Source organism: Struthio camelus, chromosome W (assembly GCF_040807025.1).
Source record: "Struthio camelus isolate bStrCam1 chromosome W, bStrCam1.hap1, whole genome shotgun sequence".
Lineage (NCBI taxonomy): Eukaryota > Metazoa > Chordata > Aves > Struthioniformes > Struthionidae > Struthio > Struthio camelus.
In genome coordinates this window covers 51762808-51775828 of record NC_090981.1, presented here as the reverse complement: position 1 = coordinate 51775828, position 13021 = coordinate 51762808, and the positions used below count along the sequence as shown (strand labels likewise).

The following is a 13021-nucleotide window of genomic DNA, read 5'->3' as shown; positions in this document are numbered from 1 at the left end:
TCCAGCATTTTATCGTTTGATTTTGGTTTGGCAGTTAGATATTCCATTAATGCTTTTTCAGATGGAGATGACATCACATTTTGGTGGCAAAATTTTGTCTAGGGGGGGAATTTTTATTACTGAGATGACAGAATAATTTTACTTTATACTTTTTTTTTACCTTTCCTTTCTCCTCTCTGAGGGGTTCATCATAGTAGCGAGGCCGCTACAGGATTCCCTGGGCTCTGGGTTAGACCCTGAAGTTGCCTGCAATCATTACAGAATCTGATTTGAGATGATTTTTTAACCTTCATCTTCATGAATCTTCTCATTTTAGTTCCATCTCACAAGACTGTATAGAATTCTTTTTTCACATTTGTTTCCATTTAATGTGGGCGCAGATGCTTCTGTCAGAGATATCACATGATGAAGAAGAAGGAAGAGAAACAACTTTCATAGGGTTTCTGCACATAGGAACATAGAGTAATTTGGGTGGGAGGAGACCTGTGAAGGTTATCTGCTCCTCCCGCCATTCAAAGCAAAACCAACTTTGAAGTTACATCCAGCTCCAAATTTAGATTAGGTTGCTGAGGGCCAGGTCCAGTTGAGTGTTGAATATCTGTAAGTGTGGAAATTCTGCAACTTCTATGAACCCCTGTTTGAATGTTAGACCACCCTCACTGTGATGAACTTTTTTATTATTCTTAATTCTACTTGGAAGGACTTCTTTTGGTGGTAGAAGGAAGAAATCATGGTTACAAACACATCTTCGGGAAGTTTTCTTGTCCTGCACTGGGTGATCTTCCCTTTTTTTGGAATGTTCTCTTTGAAATAGTGACAGCTAATGCCATTGCAGATTATTTAGCTTTAAGTACCTCATGTCTTTAGGGAAAATGCTCCAAGATGAGGGGATGTAGATACTGCCTGTTCCAGATGTCTGAAAAATAACTAAAATAGAAAAATCACAAAATGTTGAATTTATGCAATGATGGGATTTAATGCTGGCATGACTGAAGCTATCAGAGTTGTGTGGCTAAATGTGTTGTCAGCTGTAATAAACCTTCTTTCTGCTTCCATTTATGTGAACATGTGCAGCTGTTGAAGAAACAGGCATCTCTGCTTCTTAATCAAACAATACATAAAATGAATTATGCTAGAATAAATTATCTGCAAAAACAGCTGACAGAGCTGTGCTGTAATAGATCCACTTATGGAAGAAAGTATGAGACGTACCTTTTCTTAGTGGTTGCCTTTCATGGTCATTGAATTATGAAAGTAGAGCTCACTTAACTGAACTCCTTGATAGAGAAAATGAAAAAAACATACATAGATTTATTTTATAGTCTACATAGAAGTTGTATTCACCTAATTTAGAATGATCCACTGAATCAAGTATCAAGTTTCAGCAATGTACAGTACATACACTACATACGAAAATCTGTTCAGAGAACTCTGCCATCCTGCCTTTGTGTGTCTGCTTAACTCACTACAGGCATGAGCATCATGTATTTTTTAAATGTGTAGGTTGACACACGCGATTTATAGGAGTCAGAAAGGGAAAGAACTTGAATTATACAACAGAAAGCTTTCAGCATGCTCCAGAGTTGGATTTATTTAATGCAAAATGAAGATGTATGCTAACCTTAAAAAACTAGCAGGACTCAGTGTGATCTCTTGATATTCTTTTTAGGAATGCTGAATTCAAGATGTGCCAATTTAGCAAAGTAAGCTTTCAAAATGGGCATGACTTTTTTTTTTAGCTGAGCACTTCAAAAGCTGTCGAAATAGCTGTTACTTCCTGTCCTGGAAACTGTCAGAAACCAATAAATAAACCTAAAATAATACAGGAAGAGGAAGAAAATCTTATGCCAGGAGTTAACGTTATTGTTATTAATTCTGTGTTTCTTTTTTTTTTTCTTTTTGCAGCGTGTCCTATTCAGTGCATGTCTCTGAGGATTACCCAGGTACAGTGCAACATTCTTGTCCATGACACATGTATGCATGTTACTGCAATTTTGCAATATTCAGATGAGAATATCTGAAAGGGCGTTAATGTGTTCCAGGTGCATCCTTCTGCTAATCATTCTCCATTAGTTAGATTATTTTCACAGTCATTTCTCCTTTTCAGGCGTGGTTTGCCTTTCAGGCATCGTTTGCCAGCTGGGTCAGGGTGAGAATACGTCGCTCACAAGTTTCCTGGGGCCAGGGGTTGTGATACTTGCAGTGTCTGGAGCCATCAGTGTCAGGGATCTGAAAGTGCTCAACTCCTTTTTGGCAAGGTAGATAAGGCTTGATGCTTCAAGAGACTGAGCAGTCTGGCACTGGTCCAGCAAAACACTTCAATGCGTCAAGCCTTAATGAAGCTACCCACCTTCTTAAAGTTAAGCCTGTGGTATGTGCTTTGATAATTCTCAGGGTTTGCTGGACCTGAAGGTTTGCGTATATGTAAGTCTCGGGTAAGGTAAACTTGCAGAGCTGCTCCTAGCTGCCCATTCCTACCTTACTGCTATACCCTGAGCTGGGTTGAACTAGACAAGGGGAATCCACAAGAAATACAACCAAGCAGAAAGAGAAGATATTCTTTAGCTAGCTTATTTAACAGAAACACAGAATGGTTGAGGTTGGAAGGGGCCTTTAAGAGATCATCTAGTCCAACCCCTCCTGGTCAAGCTGGGTCAGCCCCTCTGGGCAGCCTGTTCCAGTGCTCAGTCACCCTCACAATAAAGAAGTTTTTCCTTATGTTCAAAGAGAACTGCCTGTGTTTCAGGTTGTGCCTGTTGCCTCTCATCCTGTCACTGGGCACCACTGAGATGAGTCTGGCCCCATCCTCTTGACACCCTCCCTTCAGATACTTACACAAATTGATCAAATTCCCCCTCAGTCTTCTTTTCTCGAGGCTGAAGAGTCCCAGCTCCCTCAGCCTTTCCTGATGTGAGAAATGTTTCAGTTCCTTAATCATCTTAGTAGCCCTTCATTGGACTTGCTCCAGTAGCTCCATATCTCTCTTATTTCCCTGATTTCATTCACAAAGACATTGCATGAGTACTTCTGGAGGCATAGGGGTTACAAGAAGTAGGAGAGGGAAATTGAGATGAGGGCAGACAAGGAAGTGCCTAAGTAGAGTTACATGGTAGTACTGCGGGACTGCACCTTCTGAATTCTGCACCTGGTAGTAGTTAACAGTGTAAATATACTAAGTGATATGAAACCCTCTGGCCTTTTTTGATGATTATCCGTAACATCTCTGTAATATTTCTAAAATAAATACTTATTGTTTCTGTTAGAATCTCTGGAAAAGTATAGCTTTGATGTTGTTCACTGATAAGCAGGAGCGTACTATATCTGTCTGTTCACAACATCACAATGTTTGAAACAGATGCAAAGAGAAGTCAGTCTCAGTATTGATGTTAAACAGGACGGATTTTGTGAAAGAATGCTCACAGTCTTTATGAGAGAGATTTTTTTCTCACCAGCAGAGGAAAAACTGCTACTAATCCTAATCTATTAATCAGGTAGTTACTGGAGAAACAAATTCATAAAAAACACAGTCATACCAATTATAACTTGATTGATTGATTGCTCCATTGATCTGACAGTGAAAAGAGGGACAAATAGCTGAAAAAATCTGCATCGTATGTCGTTAACTTTCTCTTTTATAAAATGTCAGCAATTGATTTATTCATTTTAAGGGTGTGAGGTTTTGTGAAAGCACAGAACTTAATCTCTGGGAACCCCTACACTAAATTACAAAACTGGAACACTGAGCCAGCAGTTAGTTCCACAGCAAATGAGATCTTATTTCCTAGCAGACTCTGACATCTGACAGACCTAAAACCTCTTATACAGGTGCTGTTTGCAGCATGCCCTGATGGTCTACAAGGCTCAATGACTTCGAATCAGTGTCACTAAAACTTGTTGAATATTCTCTGCTATCAGCCCCTGTATTTTAAAGCCAGCTAGAATTTGAACATTTTACGTTGTAGCTAACTTGCTGAGGGGGAGTAAAGCAGCTGTGCATGTTTACTGATTAAAATCTAAACCTTCAAGCCTGTGGAAGAGCTGATTTCATTCACATCTCAAGCTTTTGCAGCATGTACATTTGCTTTGTGATGAAGAGGTGTTTACTGTGTTAGGAATGATAATGACTTTTTTGCCGTTTTACAGCTTTGAGCCTAAATATACTCCTTTTGACTTGGTGAAGCAGATTCCTTGCCTTCCGTGTACTAAACCTCTAACTTAACATTGCTGCTGACTGTGACTTTCTCTTCTCTAGCCTGTATTTTAAGGGATGATTCAGGGAGATGTCAAGGTATGATGATGTCAGCCCTGGAAAGCTCTGTGCTCGTATCTTCCTCAACTGCAAGATGATCTTCAAGTATTGCTACTAGTTGAGGGAGTTCAGAAGGGCATTTACTCATCAAATAAAATTTATCATAGGATAAGTCTTTACAGATCAAGTTTTAACTGCCTTAGCTCGTAGACGTATCAAAGTTGTATACTTTAGAGACTGAGCGTGTGTAATACACAGTGGAACAAATTTGGAAATTCAGGAGGCTGTCAGAGTTGATCGTCAGATAAATTGCCAGTGTACTTGATAGATATATGAAAACAGAAGAGATTAAGTTACTCTACAACTGATGTTCTTTCAGCTAGAAGTGATACTACCACAAGTAAATTTTAGATACTATAGGAAGAGCTTTGGATACTGAATATATTTTAACTCCCTGCATTGTGTTAGCGTCATCATTTTGGCACTGATTAGTGTGATCTATTGCTGAACTGGTTCATAGTTGCACCAAAAGATTACAAACAGCTGAGTGTTAAATAATAGCTATGAGATCTCTAATAGGACATGACAACTTTAAATAATGGGAGGTATTTGAAAGTTTCATAATTGTAAGTGAAAGCTAAAAGTATGCTTATAAAGACACACTGCAGAACTTAGTAGGAATGGTGTTGAGACAGTAATGTCTCCAAGTCATTTATACTTTGCTGAAATTGTGAAAATATCAGTGAAAATTTTAGAGGTGGGTAAAAACAGTTTCAGTAAAAAAGCTTTGTAACCATTTTCTCATAATGTTGAAACAGCTGGGGGAAAGCTGTACTTCTAAGGAGCAGTTACAGACTCTAACAGCAATGAGTAGACTGAAGTTCCATTAATATGAATCGATCATGAGTCCTGTGAGAACCATTACAGTAGCAAGCGTTTTGTTAATGAATCAATGTTCTGAGTGATACATGCGGGCTGTCAAAAACTTGTAGAACTGCTGTTGTCTGTTATCTCAGTGATTTATGGATTGCACACACGTTAACAGAAACACCCTCCCCTTAGAACTCGGTTGATAGCAGCAGTGATGGAAAGAACCCGTTTGGCAGGGGGTAGTTTCTTGCATCCCTGCGTTAGGTTCAGGTAGGCTCTGCTGAAGAGGAGAGGTGCTCCAGTGTATAGCTTATTAGAAGCTGGAAGTTGAAGAAAGTAAACCAAAACCATTATCTTAATCTGAAGTTTCATTAGACTGACTGAAGTAAAGAAAAAAAATTACAGTGGTTGCCAAATGGAGAAGGAAAACAAAAACTTGGCAGTGAAAAGTTATTATCCAGCTGCCAAGAAAGAATGACAAACAATGGACATAAAAATGTAATTAAAAGCTGTAAGACCTGTTATTGAGTAGTTGTTTTTTCCCTATATGTATATCTTGGTAGTTTTATATTCTGTACAGCACAGATTGTTTCCTACTTTTGTGTTTCCTACTGTTTCATATATGTGTTTCCTACTTTTTCATACACCACAGCAATAAGTTCTAGCATGTGATTTCCTTTCATCCATCCATATATATCTTGTATGAGGTATACCTAGAGCCAAATGATGACCTTGCTTATTGTACTGCCTCACATTGGTAGCACTATGCCACAGGCCCAAACCTGGGAAAGTAGCAGGCACATGTTACCATCCAGAACTGCCCGGTGTGATAAGGCTGAAATGATGATGGGACAGTGGAAAACACAAGTAGAGGCAAGGCAGAGATTCATGGGACGAGTGAGACGCAGCTATCCTGGGGGCATAGTTTGCAGCATGTCTGTAGGGCCGGTGGGCGTAGATGCCAGTAGACAAATGTGAGGAGTAAATGCTGGCAGATGGCTGGGGGCACCCCATTTTATTCGCAGTATGCTGTGGCTCTAAAACGTGTCGCTGTGCCAAGTGTGTAGCCAAGCAGACACAGCCTGCGCTGGCTGAACAGATGGAGCGAGTTACCATGCCCACTGGAGAGCAGTGCTCAGGGAAAAGCGTTGTCAGTCTGCAGGACCAATTACCTCCTCGCAGAGTATGTTCGTTGAGCTGCGTGCAGATTACTCGAATTACCTCATGGGGCAATGCCAGAGTGGAAGTAGGCGAAGGTGTGGGAGAGCGTCAGACGCAGCAGGGCCGTGTGAATGTGACAGAACGTGGCTGTTTCCCAGGTGGTGAGCTGGGAAAGCCCCGCGTGCTTGTCTGCGTGCAGCAGTGCAGCTGCTCGTCTGCAGGGCGGTGCAGCACACCTGAAGGAGCCACTGACGTCACTGCGAGAGAGGGACCGCAGCCCTAGCTCCTGGTCTTGATGCGGGCCTCTAAGAACCACTGTAATACAAATGATTTTACTAGTTTTACTCATAAATTAATGTTACGTTTTTAAGATTTCATTGGAAGCACTGTGGTCAAAGGCAGTGAGACCCAGGTGCAGCAGTATGCTTAAAATTACGTATGAGTTTATGCACTTTGCTGAAGTGGGACCAGTGTTCAGCATCATGGTAGATCAAGCCCTTGTTTCAGTTCTCTTATTTCTCTCTTTATCTGTTATTATCATAGTTGTCAGCATTTCTGCTCAAGAGCATAAGTTCCAATTCAGCCCAGATCAACAGAAAACAAAATTTTATTACCATCAAAGGCAGTTCAATAATTCATGCAAAATTAGCTTCTCCAGATACCATATAAAGAGTTACTGCTCCGTGCTAGTTGTTACTAAAGGTTTATTTGGAAAGCAAAAGAAAAAACATCACAAATATAATATCCTCCCCTAATTCCAAATTGTGAAAGAAAATTTGGAACAGATTCTGTAGATTCATATCCCTAGGTTTTTGTTAAGTTGGAGGGTCGCATGAAGGATTTTTTTTTTCTTGCACGAGGCAGAAGAGAAGTTCTCCAGTGATTATAAGATACTTCAAATATCCTCTATGGAACCAGTCAAAATGAGGCACAGATGTTTTTCATAATGTTGTTATTATATTAGCACCCAGCTCTGGAGACAGCTTTACTCTCCACATCAGACCTAGCTTGAGTTTTAGCATAAGGCATGGCACAAAACATAGAACAAGTTTTTATTTGGGTAAAGCTTGGTTCAGCCTCCTGTAAGCCTTGTGGAATGGTTCTGAGCAGCACTTTTGATGTGATTAATGAACGGAACAGCATTGGAATACAGGGTTTTGCTCATATAAAATTTGGGTCTGTTATCTCCCATCTTCCTTCTGATATTTTGCCTATTATTAGCAATTTCAGCAGAAAAAAGATCTTCCTATGCCAGGAAGATTATTGTGCTGAGCTTCCCTTACTACCTGGCATATGGTTCCTTGGGGTACAAGGGTGAACATGTGATGGGCATTATGGGAAGGGGTTTGAATGGCCCCATTGGACTTCAATGTACAAGATGTCTTTCTTTTGTAGATAACACGTATGTTTCCAGCTCAGATAATGATGAAGATGTGTTAGTTACAACAGAGCCAATCCCGGTAATTTTCCATCAGATTGCTACAGGTAATCTTAAGTCCTGAGTGTTTTATCAAGTTCACATTTGGTGAGAAAAGACAAGACTCTACACATATGTAGAGAGAGATGAGTTAATGTGTGTAACTGTGTAGCCTGCTATTGCCTCACAAGCTTGTCATACTGTATTGTCCTACATTTGAGAGTAGAAGCAATTAAAATACTTTTTTCTGGGATCAACACAACTGTGTAGGCAGAATGTGTTTTATTCTTTCAATGTCTTGCAGTCTGTGCTAAAGCGTTTCTCCTTGAATCCAGGGAAGGTGCTTAACACTTCCCAGTTACAAGTTCTCATGCTCACTTGCTTGAAACTTCACTAAATCTTCACCATTGAGGATAAAACTGTCTATACCTACCTTTGTCTCTGGTGAATTATTTCAAAAAATTTCAAACAAAATTATTCAGCCGTTTCAGAAATAAGGCTATAGAAAAAATATATTTTTTTTTCCAGTGAGGAGAAATTTTAGAAACCTTTTCATTTGAAATTATTTCCATGTTGTACATGAACAGGCATGCTTTTCAGAGTTCTGGACACTTTTATACAATATATAATCAAGATTTGTGCATACTCCATAGACATTTTTTTTTAGATTTTAACAGCCAAATTCCCTGATGATTTCAGGATGCAGGCAAGACTGCATAGAGCAATCTTAGTCTTAATTCTGGCAGTTCATCAGATAGGAGCACTTGACTTTGCAGTCTTTTTATTATTATTACAATGCTTCAGGGTTTTTTTTTGCGTAACAGAGTTACTTTGAATTCCATTGGAAAACCAATATGATCTTCAGACCTTGATCTTGTTTATACCAATGCAAATAAAGAATAATTTTATTAAAGTTGGTGGAGTGGCACCCGAACAAAAAATGGTCATTATAGTCAGAACTTTAAGATAAATTTATATTGCAGATATGCCTGTAATTTAAAAATAAATAAAGCTTGTCATTTAAAATAGAAAAAAACCTTCTCCAACTAAATATTTCAGGTCTGCATATGTAAAGTTATTTCACATTATCACAGATATTTCTTATTCCCCCCCCCCTTTTTTTAAGAATTAAGAAAAACCAGTGATGTCAACTACTGCTTATCCATAAAATCAAAATTACAGAAGGAAAATGGAGAGGTATGTAGTTCTTCTATGTATATTTTAACAAAAGGCATGTTGACAAACTACAGAGAATAATTATATACGAAAATGTATCAGAAATTTCAGCCTAAAGACATACTTACCCGAAGTGTGGGCTTGCATGTTCTCTGCATAGTGGGCATAGTTCTCTGCATTTCATTGGGTGATTCACTATTGGATTACTTGGGATGTGGATGCTCTCACCCTAGTAGATGCAATTTTGACATTTTTATCACTGCTTGTCAAGCAGTGGCACTGACAGTCTGTTTTAGAAATACAGCTGTGCCAGAGAAGTTGATCAGGATGCCATTACCTTGTAACCTAGTCTTGCACGCAAGACGACATCCCATTTCTCAGCTCCCTGCTTATTCCTGTGCCCTACAGCAATCCTGCTGGATTCTCTGGACCTCTTCATGACACTATTCACCATAAATAGCATGTGGAAAATTAAGGCCTTCCAGTTACAGTTGTGTTTATGCTGTACCTTTGTCACTGTAGGTTTGCTGTACCTTAGTTTCCTAACGCATTTAACAGACATTAACTCAAGATAGAAATGATGTTAATGTGAGGTCCACAGGGGCTGACAGCATTATGAGCTTAAAGAAAGTTTTGTATCTGTTCCCACCCGAAGCAAGAAATTGAGCCCTGTATCCAGAGTTCATGTGCCTAGCTTAAGGACTTTACTGAATAAGGATGGCTCTGAATTTGGTCACATTTTTCTTCATTACTGCTCTTTAGGCTCAGATCTGTATTTGATCCTGGAAAAGGAAGATAACCATGGGAAGACATGATAATAGATATGGCTTTTTTTTATAGATTTGATTTACAAAGTTATACTGGAAATATTTTACTTTCACTGCTTCATAATTGTATAGTGCTCTATAAATGTTAGACATTTAAGTGCAGCAATAATTTACCTTTTTGATTAAAAGCATGAGATACAGTTAGCTTTATGGGACAGAGTTTGAGCTTTCATTTTGTTTTTAATTGAAGAAGGTACTTAAGGAGATAAGTACTGAAAAAAAGCCTTTATATAAAAGTCTTCAACGCTGGCCATTTCTGTTGGCTAGACAGTTACAGATTTTGAACAGGATAGGATGGGTTTGTCACTATTCTCGTGTGAGAGTTTCATTTCTCTTTAGTGTGCACTGAATTAGTGGTCATATGAGTTCTGTTTTAAAACACACTTCCCCTTGAGCTAAGGTTATCATTAAACAGAGAAGACTGAAGTCATTTTGTTTCTCTTCAGCAAAGTAGAAGCAGAAATGATTTTTATCCCTTGCCTTAAAAACATTACTGTGAAATTGGCTGAATTACAATTTTTGCTTTCTGTATACATGCAGTGAATACAGCATGAATTTAGAGGCCAAGGTAAGGAAATGGGATTAGAAAGTCTGACCATAGAAATTGGTGATAACAGTGTATTTGACTTTTTTGAATGTATGGGGTTTAGGGGTAGCTTCTCATCTTTGACTGTCCTCTTTGATCTTTGTTTCATTATGGCAGTTCTGTGCAGGACGTAAATAAAAACATGTAATAAGTACATAATGTTCAGGCTGAACTGAAGAATTAGGATTTTTGCAAGTATTCTTTGGGGGATTCGTTTCATTGTAGGGTCTAAGAATTACAAATGGAGACAAGGATTAATATCTTTAAACAATTACATAATAAGAAGAATAGGCTTCATTAGTAAGAAGCAGAATATAACACTTAGCTCATGCTGAGTTGCACGCTGTACCATGTTCAGTTCTATTTACTTGAGTGCAATTATTCACAGATCAACCTATTTAGAGCAGGTTTTACTTGGGTAAGCATATTACTTTCTAATCCTTAAATTTTTAAAGTTTTATAATGGACCTAGGCATAGTATTAAGTTTGAACTTTTCTGGCAACAGGTTGATACCTCTGTTAAAAATAATAGTTAAACGGAAATGTGTCAGAGTTTTCCACAGAAAGGAACTTAAGAGTTCCCATGGTTGGGCCTGAGTTAGTTCCTTAAACCAATGTCTTTTGGTGGGTAAGTTTGCTTAGTTTAGCTTTAGCTTTATCATAAACATTTTGATTCTGATTGCTCTGTGCAGAAGTACAGAGTGAAATATTCCTGAATATTCTCCTGATTTCTCTAGTTCCATAGAATGCCATCCTGTCTCTATATCCAGGCAAAGTGTCATTTATCCAACATACATTCAGGGTATTTTTATGTGTCCAGTTTAGTGGGTGTGGGTTTTATCTGCTCTTTCATTATTGACAAAACAGGCCTGTAGTACACTTCTAGAAAAATGCTACTATAAGATCTCTGACTAAAGAGCAGGGAGGAATTATTTATAAAGACAGAATTCCAGTATTCATAATTAGAAGTATAAATGCAAGACACAAACATATGACCTATATTATTGTTAACTTTCCCTTTTAATTAAGGAGTCCAGGCACAACAGCGCAGTTGAAGAAGATTCTGAAGGAGATAATGATTCTGAAGAATTTTATTATGGAGGACAGGTAATAGAGGGTATTTTACCACAAATTTCAGAATGTTAACATTTGTAAACTTCTGTGGTTCGTTCCATTATAAATGTATAATAATGATTATTTTCTTGAGTTACTTAGTACACTATAGAATATGGTGAGTATGTATACTACTTTTTTATGTATAGTCTACTATAAAATAGTAGAACAATATTGAATGTATTGAGTAGAGTTATATCATAATAAGGTGATTTCTTTTATAGTTGCAAAGCGGTAAGAACAGAAAAAACAGCTGTTGCTCAATATGTTTGAAAAAAAAATCCAATTGTTTACTTCCAGGAAATAATTATGTATTCTTTAAAGCGTATCCTATTATTAATACAAGTGGGAAGTCAGATTGGATCCAAATCTGCTTCCTTTTGGAGGACTGACATTGTGTTACATCAACAGCACTGCAATTTAATAGTAAAAATGGTTATGACAAAACAAAATTTTGATCTAGGGAACAATCCATTCTTTTTCTGAGCTCTTCAGTTAAATTTGCCTTGAAAGATGCAGAATATTTTTTAAGATGACTGTCCTGCTCTCTGTCTTTCCTTCTTATTCTCTGAGCAGAATTAGTTGTATTACATCCTCTTATGTACTGGGAAATAAAAGCCCTTCATATCTTTTTCTTTTGAGATGTCAGTAGAGCACTTCACACTGTTAGCCTCTATTCATTTTATTCATTTTTTTTGTATCTTTTTACTCTAAATATTGCCCAAGCGGAATCATTCATCATTTATGTTATTAGCACTGTTTATTTTGATGAACATTTTAGCAAATTAGGTCAATGTTTATGAAAGTTGTCACTGGCTCAGCCTTGAGGCTGGAGCCATCTATGGCCTGCATGCGCAGGCAGGGGCTATGCCAGGGCGTCAGCAGCGCCAGCCGGTTGTGTGGGCGCAGAGTGGGTGGCATGCTGATGAGCGGGATGCTGCCCAGCCCTGCTCTGCTGCAAAGCCAACCACAGGCTGTAGTTTGAAAACAAAATAACAGGCGAGGTGCTTTACAGTAAAAGCGCAGCCCTAAAAAGCTATCAGAAGTGAAATTGAAACTGGAAGTGAAAGAATGTATTTTCAGGGTCAGAAAATAATCAGTCAGCTTGGGGTTTTGTCTCACATTCATTGTGGCAATAGCTTCAAGTGTTGCCTCCCGTCAGCTACCAGCTCCCACAGCCCTACGGAGTATTGGAGTGGACTGCGTACACATAGTACATTGCAAAGCCTGGTGTCTTAGTTTAGTATCTGCCTGAGAAGAAAAATCCGATTTTGCCTTGTGGTGATAAGTTGTGTGTACTGGCCTTCTGTTTCAACCCTACAGAAAGGGCAGTAACCTCAAGATGAAGATAGAAGAGAGCTGGAAGTGCAGTCTTCTTGAACCAGTGTGACTAGATTTCCTAGAGGATGCCTGTCAGTGCCCAAATAAATGACTAAATTTTAACACTGTATATGGAGGATGAATATAGAGACCAGTAAATCATTTTGCAAGGTCTAAAACAGCTGTCTAAGAGGTAGTGCTGATCAAAATTTAGTTACTTTACATCTGAAGTGGAAGCTTTATACTATATTGCATTGTAATTTTTTTAAGGTAGTACATTTAATTGCAGAAATGACAGCAGG

At 38.5% G+C, this 13021-nt stretch overlaps 1 protein-coding gene across 3 annotated transcripts in view; it reads left to right on the top strand.

The window, feature by feature from the left end:
* Positions 1–13021, top strand: part of LOC138060890 (protein mono-ADP-ribosyltransferase PARP8) — a 121028-nt gene that overhangs the window by 54438 nt on the left and 53569 nt on the right. For 2 of the 3 annotated variants that reach the window (XM_068924659.1, XM_068924658.1), the window contains 4 exons: positions 1906–1943; positions 7676–7765; positions 8824–8894; positions 11316–11393. In XM_068924659.1, the coding sequence (XP_068780760.1) occupies positions 1906–1943; positions 7676–7765; positions 8824–8894; positions 11316–11393 (277 nt within the window). Of the gene's footprint in view, positions 1–1905; positions 1944–7675; positions 7766–8823; positions 8895–10098; positions 10269–11315; positions 11394–13021 lie in introns of those variants that run through there. The other variant, XM_068924660.1, reaches the window with a different exon arrangement.